At 43.5% G+C, this 18,479-nt stretch overlaps 1 protein-coding gene across 2 annotated transcripts in view; it reads right to left on the minus strand.

Annotated features, from left to right (window-relative positions):
• The window catches only part of adcy9 (adenylate cyclase 9), a 168,281-nt gene that overhangs the window by 27,604 nt on the left and 122,198 nt on the right, over window positions 1-18,479 (minus strand). For both annotated transcript variants that reach the window (XM_072481416.1, XM_072481414.1), the window contains exons 2-4: window positions 12,073-12,260; window positions 4,245-4,349; window positions 3,234-3,433 (exon numbers count right to left, since the gene is read on the minus strand). In XM_072481416.1, the coding sequence (XP_072337517.1) occupies window positions 3,234-3,433; window positions 4,245-4,349; window positions 12,073-12,260 (493 nt within the window). The remainder of the gene's footprint in view (window positions 1-3,233; window positions 3,434-4,244; window positions 4,350-12,072; window positions 12,261-18,479) is intronic.

Here is an 18,479-nt window from a genome sequence, read left to right on the forward strand (position 1 = left end):
AATCTCTCTGATCTAATAATCCCTGCGATTGTTTTGAAACAGATGGGAATGTAAGCTGTAGCATCTAAATACCAACCCCATTCTGTAGACTAAGATGAAGCATGGCAGGCAGGCCCATGCAATAAGATAAAGAGCAAGTTAAACAAGAGACGGCACTCCAGGATAAATAATCAACAGAAAAGCAAAAATGAAAATTGTAAGTGATTATTTTCCTTTTTTGCAGTTAACAGGTGGCCAAGAGGAATTGTATACAGCAAAGTTTTGTTTCCAACCATGGATAACCTAATCATGCCAGTTTAAAAGTGCCACAATATTCAGAACATCTGATCTCCAGGGCATACCCCACATATGTTGGGCTAACCTCCACCCTCAGAATTGCATATACAAGAACTGCAGGGTAATTACCTGGGAAAAGTTAAAACTTCTGATGGGCAATGACTCTGCATTGGGAACAATCTGAAACCATGACTTAAAATCGGAATAGTTACATCAGAAAGGTTTGGAGGAGTAAAAGCACTTCTAACTCCTGAGTAACTATGGTAGTGCCGCACCCTCTCTCCACACACACACACACAAACCACCCACTCCAATTACCCCATGCACCTATACACCACCACACTACCACCCACTCCAATTACCCAGCCCACCTTACACCACCATACCACCTCCCACCTGACCAGCCTCACCCACTTACCTTCTCCCTAGTTTTTCAAAGATGCTGGGACCTAAAAAAAAACACGTACCTGGCTTACAACAGCCAGCGTTGTATAAAGGCGGAATGGCTTCACTTCCCCCAATGGTGCTGATATGCACTGCAAGGACTCAGGAACCAGGTACACTGTACATTTCTCAGCCAACCTGGATCATAAATCCAGGCGAGAAATGCAAGGCCAGACCAATAAAAGGAGTGGAGTGGCAATCCCACTGCAATTGCCAGACCACAGAAGTTCTGGCCCATAAATCGTGGTGGAGATTCAGTCATGGATTTCAAGTTGTGATCTAGTCATAGCCAAGGCAGATTCCTGTCAATTTCCTCATCTGTAATTCCTGATGTCTCAAGAGATTAGTAAAAGCAACTTATATTAAAGGTACTGCATAAATGTTAACAACATTTCCCAAGGGACTTGACATGAGCATCATCAAACAAAACTTTACACTGATCCACATTAGGAGAGATTAGGACAGGCGACCAAATGCTTCGTCAAAGAGGTAAGTTTTAAGGTACACCTTAAAGGGGGAAAGAGACGTAGAGAGGCGGAAGTGTTTAGGGAGTCAATTCCAGAGCTTACGGTTTGAAGAGCTGAAGATTTGACTTGTCAATGGTAGAGCAGACAAAATTGGCGATGTACAAGAGGCCAGAATTGGAGGATTTCAGGCTCAAATAGATCACAGAATTGGGGATGGGAAAGGCCATGGAGGTATTTGAATATAAGTGAGGATTTCACAATTGTTGCCTGATTGGAAGCCAATACAAGACAGTGAACACAGGAGTGATGGGTGAATGGGACTTGATATGAGTTATGGTGTGGGTACAAGAATTTTGGGTCAGCAAGTTTATTAAGAGTGGAAGGTCACAATAATTGAGAATTAGAATAATTGAGTCCAGAGGCAAAAAAGGCAGCAATAAAAGTTTCAGCAACAGAGTTGGAATTCACAAGTCAGTTATTTACAGGTTAAGCCTAAGTGCTTAGGTTCAATTAATTCACTTGTCTTTACAGCTCTGGATACATCAATGCATTTTATAACATTTAATATCTGGACAAAGACATTGAAATAAGGGTGCTTGCTCATCAGTCAGCTTGCTTCCATTTATAAACTAGTAACTGATCACAGAGCAGAACATTGATATCTTATTACACAGGACTTAGGAAGGGTTATTTTCACAAAGGAAGTTCAGAGTGATGGAATAAGGGTTTCTCACGAGGTTTACATTCTTGTGGCTCCCCATCTAGTGCCCACATGAATTTATGGCAGTTTGCAGTGCTGGACTCAAGCCAAATGCATTATGAATAGGTAATTTCTAGAAAATCTAAAAATATTTGGACCACTAGCAGGTAGAAAGATAAATGACGAGTGATTAGAATGGCCATGGGTTATGTTCACACTTCTGGAGAAGGGAAAACACCAGATTGTGGAAAATGCTAGAATTCAGGTCAAGCTTTTTTTTTAAAAAACATTCATTATTAGGATGTGAGCATCACTAGCAAGCCCAGCATTAATTGCTCATCCCTCATTTCCTGAAAAAGGATTATATTGAGTTGCCTCTTTATTCGCTGGTGTAAGTACACCCATAGTGCTCATGGAGGAAATTCTAAGATTTTGACTCAACGACAGCAAAAGAACTGTGATAGTTCCAAGCAGGATGCTTTGTTTGGGAGAGGAAATTGTCGGTGGTTGTATCCCCACGTGTATCCTGCTCATCCTTCTAGGTGGCAGAGATTGCAGGTTTGACATTTGATGTCAAGGGAGCCATGGCGATTTCCTGCAGACCACCTTGTAGATGGTACACACTGCTGCCACTCTGCGCCATTGGTGGACAGTGTGAATATTTAAGGTGGTTGATGGGGTTGCAATCAAGAAGGCTGCTCTGTCTTGAATGGTGTCAAGCTTGTGTTGCTGGAGCTTCACCCATCCAGGCAAGTGAAGAGCATTTCATCACACCCCTGACTTCTACCATGGTGACTTTTTGGTTGTAATGAACTTTCCTGTTCACAGCGAATGCCACTATGTGACAGAACTGCTAAGATAGTGCAGAGCAAAATGCTTGAACTATACAGTCAGCTAAGCAGAAAGGCAGAAAGACCCACCCTATGAACTAAAAGTTTACAGGAAATCAGAATAATGAGTAAAGTCTCAAATGTTGTTGCAGACTTCAAAATGGTTAAATGATAGAACGTTAAGGCACAGGTGTATCCCATTGAGGTTCTGATTACTGGCATTCCATCGTTGGACTTCTTTACTTTGCTAATATTACTGGTTAGAAGTAGCTTGTAGCAGAACATGGATAGGGAATAACTGTCCACTCAAAACTGCAGGGGAGCATCATAACATATGACATTCAACATAATGGATGCAAAGCCAGTTCCACTTGTCATTGCTCCAAAGGAACAGAAGGCCATTGCGCCCCTCAAACATATTCTGCCATTCAATTCAATTACAACTAATCAGCACCTCAACTCTATCCACCTGTCTTGATCTTGTAACACATCATAACTTTGCCTAACAAAACATACCTGTCCTCCTTAATGACACTGACAAACTGAGCGTCCGTTTTCTCCCGGATCTGCTTGGAGCGTAGTGGAAGCAGTCCATCCAGCTGCCTCTCACTCTGCAGCATCTCAAACAGCGATGTCTGGCTGTTGTTTAACTTCTCTTCCTCTGGGGGACTCAGCAGGCCATTTTGGGCCTTTAGACTTCGCCCTGCTGTTGGTGCCTACAGGAGAGAAATGGCTGTGACCTCACCATGTTACAGAACAGAAGAGACTTAGAGACTGTGTTACACAGTTAACCTATGGGTTGGTACCTTCGCATTTTGCTTGGATAAATTCTAGCAACCCTCAGCAAATGCACTCAATGTGAAATATTGACAAAAAAAATCTTGTACTAAATGTATTGGAATTAATTAATATCTCAATTACAACTCGCAAGTAATACCTATTAAGAAATCATCTTTATAATCTGTACAATTCTAGCTCAAGATGAAAAATATCATTACTGAGGCACTTGTAGTTATTACGCTAAATTTATAGCACAGAAATAGGCCATTCGGCTGAACTGGTCTTTGCCGATGTTTATGCGCTACTCGACTTCACCTAACCCCATCAGCATACCGTTTAATTCCTTTCTACATCATGTATTTATCTAGCTTTCTCATGGCTTTTGTAATAGCACAAGTCATTAATAAATTAAAACATACCACATGGCAATAATAATAATCGCTTATTGTCACAAGTAGGCTTCAATGAAGTTACTGTAAAAAGCCCCTAGTCGCCACATTCTGGCGCCTGTACTGGGAGGCCGGTACGGGGATTGAACCCGCGCTGCTGGCCTTGTTCTGCATTACAAGCCAGCTGTTTAGCCCACTGTGCTAATCTCTTAGAGCCCAAGCCCAAACTCAAGCAAGTGAATTATAGGATAAAATAAACTGTTTTGTTTTCTATTGTATCTAATTAATTTGTTTTTTAAAATTGCATCTGGTGTCAAATCTTGGTACTTTAGGGTCTACATTTGCTATGGGTTGGTACCTTCGCATTTTTGCGCTCATCTTGACAGCCATTTTGTACAGCACTTTCCTCCACAATAGCATTGGATCCAGGGATCAGCATGACATTGCAGGATGGACAGACAGGCTGAAAAACAAAATACAGGATATAGGTTAGAAGAAGTCTCAAATATTATTCAGTAATCTTCATGAAACACTATACACCATCCCAATTCAACTGCTGTGATATCGTCTATGATCGGACATCGTGATGGCATTCACCATCCAGTTTCACACATGAAAGTGACCACCTCCCTTCTCAGGGTCTGTTTTTAGCATACATTACATTGCACACATCGCTCTCAAAACAGATAGGGACTATCTTGCAATTTAATACAACACAAAATATGTTTTCTGGTTAACAGGTGGAAGAAAAGGAAATTATCAAATTTTAACTTCCCTTTTATGCTGAGTTTCTGTGATTCATACCAGCTCTGAAAAGTTCTGCTACGCACAAAGTTTAATATCACTCATTCTTTGAAAGTTCAGCCGTCACAAGGGGGAAAAACAACACTTTGCACTAATCAAATCTGTGCTTTCGGACTTTGTTCACTCAGCTGCACATATGGCTACGTGTGGGAGCGAATAGAAGGCAGCAAGTATTTACTCTGGACTAGATTCAGACTTTTGGGTGTGGCCGTGATATTCAGAGGGGGATGTCAGCTACACTCCAGCAGGTTCAATGGCGATTGGATTCGCCCCAGAGGCAGCAGGAGATGTGGCACCAAGACCAACACAGCTAGGGTGGTGACCGCAGTGGAGAGCCTGATGCACTACGCCAGCAGCATGAGTGGAGGTGTCCAAGGTGTGGCAGGCAGATGGGTGACAGCTGGAAAAGGCAGGCAGTCAGTGCAGAAATCCCCAATGGCAATCTCCCTCTCTAACAAGTATACAATTTTGGATACTGTCTTGGGGGGGGGGGGCTATCGGGGGAAAACAACAGCAGCGGCACCACGGCTGGCTTGGTTGTTCAGCAGGGAGGATCAAAGCGCAGAAGAGCAACAGTCACAGGGGACTCCATAGTCAGGGGCACAGATAGGTGCTTCTGTGGTCATGGAAAAGACTCCAGGATGGTGTGTTATCTCCCTGGTCCCAGGGTCTAGGATGTCACTGAACGGCTGCAGACATCCTGAAGGGGGAGGGTGACAATGCAGAGGTTGGTACCAATGATATAGCTAGAAAGAGGGATGAGGTCTTGCATCTAGAATTCAGGGTGTTAGGCAATTCACTAAACAGCAGGACCTCTCTGGTTGTAATCTCTGGATTACTCCCAGTGCCACGTGCTAGTGAGTACAGGAATAGGAGAATAGCAAAGATGATTGCGTGGCTTAAGAGTTGGTGTAGGAGGGAGGGTTTTAGATTCATGGACCATTGGGACCGTTTTTGGGGAAGATGTGACTTGTACAAGCGGGACGGTCTACATCTAAACCAGAGCGGGATTGTCTGCATCTAAACCAGAGTGGGACCAACATCGTTGCCGGTGGGTTTGCTAGTGCTGTGGGAAGAGTTTAAACTAGTTTGACAGGGGGAGGGGACGCAGACTGATAGCAGAATAGGGACACAGTATCACTTAGAAAATCAATCAGGTCAAAGGAAAACCGGCAGTTAAGTTAAGGGAGTAAGACAAGGCTAGATGATCTCTACTTTAATACCAGGAGTATTGCTGATACCTAAAAAAGACAAAGACAACAGTAAGCGGTTCCTACAGAACCATCTCGCTGCTAAACACAGGCACGAAAATACCGGCCAAGATCCTAGCCAAAAGGCTGGAGGCCTGCGTATCAGAGGTGGTAGGAAAATACCAGAAGGGCTTTGTCAAGGGTAGACAGCTAACATCGAACATTAGGTGCCTGCTGAACGTGATCATGACACCATCCAGGGGGAAAACACCGGAGATGATCATGGTGCTCCTGAAAGAGTTTGGAGTTTCTCGGGCGATAAACTTAATCAGAGCAAAAGCGAGATCTTCCTGGTGAACCCGCAAGGGGGAGGGGCTGCCATTTAAACAGGACCGACAAATTTCCGCTAACTAGGGATCTAAATCATTCACGACTGGACAGGGATCCACAAGTGGAAGCTGACCAGACTGACCTGCAGAGATTGAACACACACCCACTCTCCCAGGCGGGGAGGGTGCAAACGATCAAAATTATCGTACTGTCCAGGTTCTTCTTCTTGTTTAGATCCATCCCGATCTACAACCCCAAGGCCTTTTTCTACTCACTGGACAAACTGATTATAGCGGTTGTGTGGGGCGGGAAGAAGGCAAGGATCCCAAAGAGAGTACAGCAGAGAACGAGATCCATGGATGGCGAGCCCTCCCAAACCTGCAATATTACCACTGGGCAGCGACTGTGCAGAGAGTAAAGGGGTGGATAAAGAAGCCAGAAGCTGAGTGGGTGTTTCCGGACGAGGACCTCTGCAGAGGGACCTCTCTCCGGGCCCTACCCGCGGCAGCACTCCCATCCCCATCCAATAAATATTCAACGAGCCCAGTGGTGGTATCTCCTAATGTTTGTTCATATTTATATCTGTTCTGTATACCCAAAACTCAATAAAAACATTTTTAAAGAAAAGAAAAAGAGGAAGTAGACAGCGGCCATCTTAGAGGGCAGACCCGGGCAAGCAGGGCCAGGCCCACAGGGAGAGTGTGGCTGACCCCACCCCCTGACCTAGATACCCACCGACTCATCATGGTGTCAGTGTGGGTCACTTTAATTGCAGGCAAGACTCAAAAATGGACACATCTAACCCTAGGTGGAAACCACATCAGGAATGACGAGAGCTGAATGCCTTTATGGAACAGTTTGGGGCGGGGTGACCCATTGAGGCTCAATCACCCGAGGGAAAAATAATTCTCTTTCTCCCACGTGCACAAGGCCTACTCGTGCACACTTTGTCATCATAGGGAAAGTGGTGCTTACAGGGGTAACGAAAGAATACTCCGCAACAGCGATCTCTGGCCACGCACCACAATACATGGATGTGAGGTTGAAGGGCCAGGCCCCTTGCCCCCATGAAGGCAGGATACAGCCTTCCTTGCTGATAAGGAATTCTATTAAAGATCCTACGCCATCGACAGTTAGGTCACCTGTAACCAGAATAGGAAGGTCACACCCTCCCCACGTTCTGGGAGGCACTGAAGCCAGTGATTAGAGGGGAAATAATAGCTTATAGGGCCCTTAGGGACAGGAAGGAAAGGGTAACCAGGCAGCAGCTGATCGACTCCATACTGGAGGTAGACCTACAGTACTCCACAGCCCCAACCGTGGAACTGCTGGCAGAGAGGAAAAAGCTGCAGATGAAATTTGATCTGCTCTCCTCAAAGTCAACAAGAATCAAAATGTTAGCTCCCTTCTCTCTCCACAGATGCTGTCAGACCTGCTGAGATTGTCCAGTATTTTCTGTTTTTGTTCTATAGTTCTAACCTTATTTAAATGCTAATTATTTGATGTACTTCTACTACTTTTGGTGCTATTACAAAGCGCTTTTGCTTTGTAGTGAAGCAACGACACACTTGCACTGTAAAAGTATTTAGTGCCTTGTTTAAAGTGCACAGGAGTTAGAGACTAAACAAGAACTACAACAATTAAAAGTTCCACACAAAGCAAAATGTGTGGGATCAGGATGAAAAATGGGAACTCTCTTGCTGGCTAATTAGAGCAGTATAAATAGGGACCAATTAGCAGGATGCCTACTTAATCTACCTCTTAAAAACTTATTTTGTATGGAGGTGGGATAAGAAATTAATATAAACTGTTAAAAAACAGTCTTTTTATAGTATTATCCAAAAGTTCGCCAACAGTTTTAGACTGGTTGCAGTCCACAGTTGCATTGCCAATGGCTTGCAAAATAGTGCAATCAGCATAGCTTCAGCAAAACAGATTGCATCTGGAGTATTAAAATCACAAAAGTGTCAAACAGCTGGCAGAGATTTACTCTGGTAAATAGCCAACTGTGAGAATGTAGGTCCTAACTCCCTTTTACTCCCTTTTTAAATGGCACACAATGTGCATGTTGCAAAACTTCTATGAAGGCCAGTTACACATGACCTTGGCAATTAATTATACTGACTTGGACAATTGACTGCAGAGGGTTTGATACTTCACCCCCTTTGTGAAATAACAAATGGTGTCATACAAGGTGCTCCAGCCATGCTGTATGAATAAAAACATTGAGATCTCCATGGTTTTAATGTAGTTTTAATCAGATTGGGTTGAAGCCCTATATTTTCCATCGTACTTATATAACAATGTTAGTTTGGCTCAGAGACCAATGCCTGAGTCACTGTGGGCTCAAGTACCAATTCAAGACACAAGAATTTAAATATAGGCTGACATAATGGTGCAGTAACAGGAAGGTACGGTGCATCAGAAGAGATGTTACATCAAGGCACCTCTACATATTCAGGTGAATGTGAAAGATCTTATGACACTATTTGAAGAGACACTTGTCCTGGCAACATCCCACAAACATCAAAAAGATTGACCATTCATTTCAATTATTGTTCGTAGATATTTGCTGAGCACAAATGGGCTGCTCTATTTGCCTATATAACAAGGACAACACAAAATAATTCACTGACTGTGAAGTGAAAAGTGTAGTTTTATCCTGGATAGTATCAAGCTTTTTTAGCGTTGTTGGAGCCATACTCGTCTGGGCAGTGGAGAATATTCCTATGGTGGACAGACTTTGGGGAGGCAGGAGGTGAGATACTCACTACAGCAGTCCCATCCTATGACCTGCTCTTGAAGCCAGTATTTATATGGCTGGTTCAGTTTCTGGTCAATGATAGCATCCCCAACCCCTCTAGATGCCATTATCCGAACAAGTCTTGCCCCAACTACTACTATTTTGTTGGGAGAGGAATTTTGTAATCTTCAATTTGGCTTGAAATATATGAATGTTGTTCTTACATCCTAGTTCACCAGATTGATTCCAGAGGTGAAAGGGTTGACGTACGAGAAGAGAACAAACAGTTTGGACTTACACTCGCTCGAATTTAGAAGGATGAGAGGGAATCTGATCTAGGTGTATAAAATACCAAATGGATTGATAAAGTAAACATAGACCAAATGCTCCCCCTTGTGGGGCCAATCTAGAACTAGAGGTCATGGATATAGGTTGAGAGGTGATAGATTTAGATGAGGAGGAACTACTTCACGCAGAGGGTGGTGAATTTGTGGAACTCACTGCCCCATAGTGCAGCGGAATCAGAGTCATTAAATGGTTTCAAGAAAGAGATAGATATATTTTTGAAAACAGGTTAAAAGGATATGGGCAACAGGTGGGGAGGTCGATTCCAGACCAGGAAGAGGTCAGCCACGGTCTGATTGTATGGCAGAGCAGGCTTGAAGGGATGGATCGCCTACTTCTGCTCCTAATTCCCATGTTCCTATCCTGCACTTATGCTCATTATCCAAATCAAATATTACTTACTTTATGCAACCTTTAATATGTTTCATTTAGAAAACCTTCATTAAGTGTCTCCACAGTTTCTGCTCCAAAATTAAATTATTTCTCAGGCCATTCATGACATGGTCCCCAAGACCTGGAACCATCCCAACCATTCTTCACTAAACCTCTTCTAACACAACTCTAACCGCTTATTATTAGGATGATCTCGCCAATGAGCTGTATAAAGCCAGTACATTGCTCTCAACCTTTCTCCTGTTTGCTAGCTCTACAGCTCCCCAATAGTTGGCTTGGTTGGCTGTGATGTGGCTAGCAGCTGATTTGGCTTTCCTAGTCTGTATGGCTCAGCTGACAGATCAGGTCTTTGGGGAGTATGATTTGTGTATTTTAATTTCATAATGTGAAATTGTATACACATTAAATGATTTATATACAGAAAACTATCGTGTAGAACATTGGAAATGCAACAAAGGATAAAAATAAAATGAATATTTTATGGGGGATGAGTAATTACTGAGTAAAATTTCTTTATTATCTTACTGAATCAAATTCCATGTTCATTTGGTCACCAAATGGATTACAAGCATCTTCGGTTACATAAAATATGCAGTTTGACATCACACAGCTTGACTCACTCACAACTGTCAATGTTGGACATTTTCAAAAGTAAAAGTCACCAGTTTGGAGAACAGATGTTCAAAAAGATATGTGGTTGGCTTCAACATTATTTTCTAAAACTTTTTAAAAAAAATAAGTTTTGAGTACCCAATTCATTTTTTCCAATTAAGGGGCAATTCAGGATTTACAGTCCACCTGCCTTATACATCTTTGGGTTGTGGGGGCGAAACCCACGCAAACACGGGGAGAATGTGCAAACTCCAGGCGGACAGTGACCCAGGACTGAGATCGAACCTGGGACCTCGGAGCAGTGAAGCTGTAGTGCTAACCACTGCACCACCGTGCTGCCCTATTTTCTAAAACTTGCCACAAATTGATTTCTAGTACTTCATCTTCAAGTATGACTTTGCATTTAATGATGTTTACTCAAATGTTTTCACTCTGCCCGATTTTAGTGGTTACATCAGAATGAGCATCTCAAACAACGAATAGGGGGTCTTACCTGAATGGCCCCCTTTTTAAAAAAAAAATCAAACTTGCTTTCATGTAGCAATATTAAAAGAACAAAATACCCCACAGTACTACACAAATTTGGATGAAGGCAAAGAAGAGATAGGTTTTGAAAAAGGTTTGAAAAGTAGCAGAAATGAAACAAGGCAATGAAGTTTAAGGAGAGTTTTCCAGAGCACGGGTGTACCAGCTAAAGACGGTGATGGTGCAGAGTTAAGAGTTTGGTATGTACAGTTTACCAGACTAAAGAAAAGAGGACATGAAACAGGGCTACAGGAGGTTGCCAAAGCATGGAACTTATGATTGTTAAATAAGGTGAAGTACCCAAAAATATCGGAGAAGTTTTATTGATGCTGAGATCAGCACCTAATGGTTATAAAGTAGTCACGGAGACCAGAACAATGTGAAGGAGTTAGACTAGTGTCATGTGAGAGTACCTTTAAGAAATGGGTGTTTTTATAGAATAACTGTAGTGGGTGTACCTTTAAGAAATGGGTGTTTATTACTGCAGTGATGTCAAAGTGTGGGTGGAGCTGGGCTGTGTCAGCTTTTAGTTTCACTGAGAAAAGCATGGGTGTGTCTGTTTTTTTTTGTTTCATTTCAGTGTTGGAGCTGCAGTCAGCCCAGAATGTGTAATGTTGTTCTCTCTGCCATGTAAAGACTATCTCTTGGTCATTTGGAGAATTCAGAGTGATAACTGTTCTCAGTAGTGAATTTAAACCTAATATGCTTCTGTTAAAAGGTTTTTTTCTATGTCTTATGGATGTTAAAAGGAAAGTAAGGATTACTTAGTGCTGTATTCTTTGGGGGTTGTATTTGAATAGATGGTTGCTAAGATGTTCACTGTATGTTTTTAAAAAGGTTAACTCGAGTTCATAGAATAAACATAGTTTTGCTTTAACAAATACTGTTAGATGTCTGCTGCACCACACCTGTAGAGTGGGCCGTGTGCTCCCCATACCACAATCTATTAAAAGTTGTGGGTCAGGTGAACTCCATGATACACTTTGGGGTTCTCTAAACCCTGGCCCATAACACTAGCACAAATGGTTATTGACTTATTTCTCTTGAGATCTGCGATAGTAACTTCACCAAAGTGGGTTCTTCCAACCAGATCAACATTAGTCTTTAAATAGATTTAAAACTCCTTCAGTCAAGCTATTTTTAAACCAGGACCGACTGTGGAATAAAATTCCTCTCTCTTTTCCCTTCTGCAATTATTTCCACAATATGCAACCTATGGTCTAGTTGAACCCGCTTGAACTTACCTTAGCTTTATCCATCATGGTGCTTGCTTGCCCAATTTCAGCAGCAGTCTCACTTGTAGTTTCTGGCTGCTTCTTGGGGACTGTAGGAGGACTCGCGTCTCCCATTTCAAGGTGAGATAGTACCGTGTGGGAACAGGTACACAATGAATGAACTAGCTTTCGGCCAGAAATAAGGAACGTCTGCAATCCTGTGAAGAAAACAAACAGGCGATTGTCAAATCAAAATGTTTTTCCACAATAGGAAATATGCAACTAGAGTTCAAGTGTGTTAGAAAAACAAAACTGAAATGTGACACTGAACAAACTGTGCACCATAGAAAGAGATTTTTTTTTGGTGCTGCAAGCTATGAATTTCTCAAAGCAAAGTCAATTACATCTCTGGAGATCTGCAAATTGCTGCCAAAGAAAATAGGTTGCGTTATGCAACATGGTTGACACAGTAGTTAGTTTAGTCCTAGATATTGGATTTGGTGATGCTGATAGTAGCCCCACAAACATTTTTGTACCCATGAATAATTAGAATTCATTAGATAAAGGAACCTTTCATTGCCACAGAAGTGAAAGAAAAATAGCAATTCTCCTAGGATGAACCCCACACACATTTCCCCTTTTAAAAGCACCTAATTTGGCCCATGGTGTCATCCCTCCCTTGTACAGCTAGGCATGGTGGTGCAACAATCTGTTCCCAGACCCATGTCAACATCACTCAAACCCACTACAGAAGGGGTGACGAGTGATCCAGAAGTCTCTGGGATGTTCCCTATTCTCTACCAACAGCAGAGATTTAGAACTCAACAGGCAGAGAAAAGTGGAGCTGAACTAACTTTGGAGTACAATCCAGTATATAAAACAAATATTTTGTCAAGCAATAATCACATATTTAAAGTGATTACAATGATTTAGCTAACTGATCACCCAGATTGAACACATCCATTCTCTGATTGAACAACTTGGTATAGAGGCATTTCATGATGTTGAGTATTCTTAGATCTTGAGCATTCTCCCATCTCCCCACACCCAAACAATGTAAATATCAATACCTCTTGCACAAAACATTTGCTGATCAGGTCAGTCATTCAATAGAACTCTGTAGGGTGCATGCAATATAAAAATCAGTCAGCTCATTAAATGCAAACATTCGGACTTCCGGTGACGGCGGGCGGGAGGAGTTGAAGGACCGAGGCCGACTGAGTATTTTGCCGCGATGCTGGTGAAACTATTGGGGGAGGGGGAGGATCCCTCCCGATATGAACTGGATCGGGCTCATTGGTCGTGGAGGCCTGTACCAAAGGCGAGAGAGCCGCCAAGGGTAGTGACTCTGTGCTTCCGTAGGTACAGTGTGAAGGAGAAGGTCCTGAGCTGGGCCAAGCAGAAGCGGGTGGTGCAGTGGGCTGGAGCTGGTATACGTGTATACCAGGACTTTACGGTGGAGCTGGCGAGGAGGCGGGCTGCCTTCAACCGGGTGAAGAGGGCACTGTACATTAGCAAGGTGCAGTGCGGCATTGTATATCCAGTGAAGCTGAGAGTGACGTACAAGCTCAGGGACTTTTATTTTGGAACGGTGGAAGCAGCGGAGGAGTTTGCGAAGGCAGAAGGACTGTGGCAGAACTGAGAAATTGAGAAATGGCCATGTGCCGATGTAACCTCATGACTGTATTTTCTTCTTTTTTGTTTCACTGCGTGCGGGTGTATGGGCTAAAGGAGCCAATGTTGTATATATTTGGACAAGGGAAGTGATGGGACTTTCACTTGAAATGAGGGCTCTTTGGGTGGATATGCGGGGTTTGTGCTAAAAGGGGATTTCTGGGCTTTCCTAGGGCCGGGAAAGGGACCCGGGCGGGGGCCTTTTTAAGCCGGCCAGTGAACGGGAGTGAGGTGGGGGGAGGGGCTGCGGCAATCGGAGCCTTGCAGAACAGGGTCCGAGTGGTCTAGCCGGGGTGGAAAGTTGGGGGGAAGGAACAGAGGTTGGGAGGCGGAGTTTTACAAGAGGCAGTGGATGGGAGGAGTTGAAGACTGGGGGGGGGGGTACAACTCTTGGGTATCATGTACGGTACTCTTTCAGAGGTTGGAGGGCATTGAGTGTGTTTGGGGGGAGGGGGAAAGAGGGGGGGGGGAGAAAAGAAAGGGAGAATGGACTCTATAGGTCAATGGTGACCATGGGCGGTCCCGGACTTTTTCTTTTTCTCTTTTGTTGCCACCGTGGGAGGGTTGTTTTATTGGATGCATATATTGACAGGTGGGCCGTTGTTTGGGGTGGTGGGAGGATGGGATCGTTGGTATTGTTAAGGGGATTGATTTTGTATTTGTTACCGTTTACTGTTTGTGGGTGGGGTGTAAATTTAAGGAAAATGTGAAAATGGAGAATAACAACATTTTAAAAAAAAATGCAAATATTCATTCTCACATCAGTTTAACGCCCAAGAGCTGACGAACAAGAGATAATAATAATGTTTATTAATGTCACAGGCCGGCTTACATTCACACTGCAATGAAGATACTGTGAAAATCCCCTGGAGAAAAATGTTTTAAAAACTGGAAATAACAGGGCATGCTGGGAATGTACAGAAAGCAAAAATAACAACGGCACATTGGTCTGCAATAATGGGCTCCATTCATTGTGAAATGCTACTGCTCTGATGATGAGTCTAATATGCCTCTCTATTTAAGATGCAGCATTACCGACTGCACATTTCAAGAATGTTCCATTGCTGATTATCTACAATCTCAAAATGAATTGTGGAATCATCCATCATGTAGTTAACAGGCATTTATCAACAGGCTGATCGGACAAGCACTGGAGGACAGAAATTTAAGGTTTTGAGTAAACTATGCTGACATCCTTCTGCCATCTACATTTAACTCAGTCATTGGTATCTAGAAATCTATCGGCCTCTATACTTTGAACATACTCTATTGTCTGAGCCTCCACAGCTATCTGGGGTAGCAAATTCCAAAGATTCACCAACCTCTGATTGAAGAAATTCCTCCCTCATCTCAGTCCTAAATGGCCTGTGTCTTAATCTGAGACTGTGTCAACCTGAGCATACATCCTTCCTGCATCCACCATGTCAATCCCTGTAAGAATTCTGTCAATTTCAATGAGTTCAAATCTTACTCTTCTAAATGCTAGAGAATATAGGCCCAGTCTGCTCGATCTTTCAGTGTGGACAATCTCGCTATCCCAGGGGTTAGTCTGATGAATCGTCATTGCATTCTATGGTGAGTACATCCTTGCTTGGGTAAGGAGGCCAAAATTCCATACAATACTCCAAGTGTGGTCGCACCAAGGCTCTATACAGCTGCAGGTAAACAATGGAAAAACTTGTACTTCCTTTTGGAGGAGAATGACTCCCAACTAATCCATTATGAAAGTGAAAAAGAGAGCCACAAAACCAAAAGGATTAATAGGCCTCTGCTTTTGTATATGGAGTTCGTGACAGTCTGTTTGGCAGGCCAAAAAGTTTTCAAATAGGTGTGCAGCACTTTAGTGATGACCAATACATTTTCTACTTCACAGCAGAGATTCCAGAACAGACACAGGACAGGATGAAGTGCCTGCAGATATTTTTCAGAAGCTTGAAGAAACCTTTGCCACCAACCTCTAATAAACACCTTCAACAGGTCAGTAGTCTGGCGTTGTATGTGGAAGTCAATAAACTTCCAGGGAAATATTTCATACACCTTACTGTAACATCCCCCTGAACATTGCAGAAGGGCAGAACTCTGTATCGACAGAAGAATTCATTTTTGATGATGCCTCTTCGGATATAAACAGATTACTCATATACTTAAAGACTGCATTTATGTTCTTTCCTGCCAAACGTCACATTTTGTCACATCATATTCTTGCCTACTCGCTTAGTCGTCACAGACTCCTTGAAGCCTCTTTGCATCCTCTTAGTGGCTCACATTCCCAAAGTTGTGCGCGCTAATCCTTGCAGTTTCCCACTAGTCCCAGCCTGCCAACCAGGGAATGATCAGTTTATCCCTTCTCTGCCCGTTAACCAATCCTCAATCTAGCCAGTAAATTTCCTCCAAACCCATGAGTTATAATTGTTATAAATGAGTTATAAATTCCTGTGCAGGAACTTATCAAAAGCTCTCTGAAAATCCAAAAACTCATCTACTGGTTCCCCTCATCTATCGCTGCTAGCAAGTTCCTCAAAAAACTCAATACCCTCTCATAAAATCAATGTTGACTCTGCCCAATAAGTGCTCATTTATCACATCCTTTGGAATTAATTCTAGCAATTTCCCCAATGCAGAAGTCAAGCTAACAGGTCTGCAAGCTCCTCGTTTTACCTCTTGTTCCTTTCTAAATAGTGGGCTTACATTTGCATTCTTCTAATCTGCAGGAACCATTATAGAATCTATAGAATTTTAAAAGAGATCACCAATGAATACACCATCACTACAGACACTTTTTTCAACACTCTGGAGTATAGATCCATCGGGTTCAGAAGATTTATCAACTTTCAGTCCCATTAAGTTCTCCAGCGCTACTTTCTTTACTAATACTAATTTCTTTCAGGTCCTCAATCTGACTAGTCCTTTGGCTCCACAATACACTGCATCCAGAAAGTGTACCTGAGCAAGACACCCTAGGTGTTCAAGTGAAGGCAAGCATCCAGCAGAGGGCAGTAGAGCAGAGCTGCTGATTGGCTGTTGCGGGGGAAATTTGCATCAGTGCATTGCGGTCACCGTATCTTGAAGGTGGTTTGTGGAGAAGCTGTTGTCAAGTGACAGTTAAACCCGAAACACTTCTTCAATGTTTCCCTCCCTACCTCCTCCTCTAACCAAAAAAAAACACAATCCCTGTAAGGATCCCAGCCGAGTAACGATAAGAGGGAGGCTAGAGGGCAGGTAGAAATAGAAAGAAGTTGAACCGTGACGTCACAGCCTGCAGGTAAGTGATTGGCTGGTGACTGGCAAGTAGTTTTCCTTTTCCCTGAGGTGTTATCGTGCGGGGCGCAGTGGTTGCTGAGTAAGTGCTTGCTGAGAAGGGGAGTAAAAAAAATTTTAAACTTACTGTTGGGAGTTTCCAGCTGAATCCGGTCGGAGTGAGGACAGAGTGGCTGCTGGGTAAGTCGTAAAGATTTAAATTGTTTGCGCAGGCCCATAACAGTTGATTGCTGTTCTCGTGTCGGGTGCAGTGGTTGCTAGTTAAGTGTTTTATTTTTACCTGTATGTAAGTAGGGCAGTTTCTAAACCCTAGACACTACACTTGTAGTGTCCCCCACCCTTCCACCTCCTTTAACCTAAGGGGTAGAGTGAATAACAGGTAAGCTCTTTCTTTTTCTTTTTTTAATCTAGAGGGGATAGCAGGGAAGGCAGTGCAATGTTTCTCCTGCAGAATGTTTGAGGTGAGGGACGCCGTCAGTGTCCCTGCTGATTTCACCTGTGGGAAGTGCACCCATCTCCAGCTCCTCAGAAACCGCGTTAGGGAACTGGAGCTGGAGCTGGATGAACTTCGGATCATTCGGGAGGCAAAGGTGGTCATAGATAGTAGCTTCAGGGATGTAGTTACTCCGAAGAATCAAGATAGATGGGTGACGGTGAGAGGAGCTGGGAGGAAGCAGTCAGTGCAGGGATCCTCTGTGGTCATACCCCTTAGTAACAAGTATACCGTTTTGGATACTGTTGAGGGGGATGTCCTACCAGGGGTAAGCCACTGTGAACGGATCTCCAGCACTGAGTCCGTCCCTGTGGCTCAGAAGGTAAGGAGGGAGAGCAGGAGAGCAATAGTTATTGGGGGTCGATAGTTAGAGGGACAGATAGACGGTTCTGTGGCAGCAAAAGAGACTCGTGGATGGTATGTTGCCTCCCGGGTGCCAGGGTCTGTGATGTCTTGGACCGTGTTTTCAGAAACCTTAAAGGGGAGGGGGAGCAGTCACAAGTCGTGGTACACATCGGTACCAACGACATAGGTAAGAGAAGGGACGGGGATTTAAAACAGGAATTTAGGGAGCTAGGGTGGCAGCTGAGAGCCAGGACAAACCATGTTGTCATCTCTGGTTTGTTGCCGGTGCCACGTGCTAGTGAGGTGAGGAACAGGGAGAGAGTGCAGATAAACACATGGCTGCAGGGATGGTGTAGGAGGGAGGGTTTCAGGTACGTGGACAATTGGAGCACATTCTGGGGAAGGTGGGACCTGTACAGACAGGACAGTTTGCACCTGAATCGGAGAGGCACCAATATCCTGGGAGGGAAATTTGCTACGGCTCTTCAGGGTGGGTTTAAACTAATTTGTCAGGGGGCTGGGAAAACGACCTGTGTTCCAGAAGCCAGCGTCGAGAGTAGTGAGGTACTGAGGAGGGTATCAAGGTCGCAGGAGTGTACGGCAGACAGAAAGGTGGGTTGAAGTGTGTCAACTTCAATGCAAGGTGCATCTGGAATAAGGTAGGTGA

The sequence above is a fragment of the Scyliorhinus torazame genome, chromosome 17 (genome assembly GCF_047496885.1).
Source record: "Scyliorhinus torazame isolate Kashiwa2021f chromosome 17, sScyTor2.1, whole genome shotgun sequence".
Taxonomy (NCBI): Eukaryota; Metazoa; Chordata; class Chondrichthyes; order Carcharhiniformes; family Scyliorhinidae; genus Scyliorhinus; species Scyliorhinus torazame.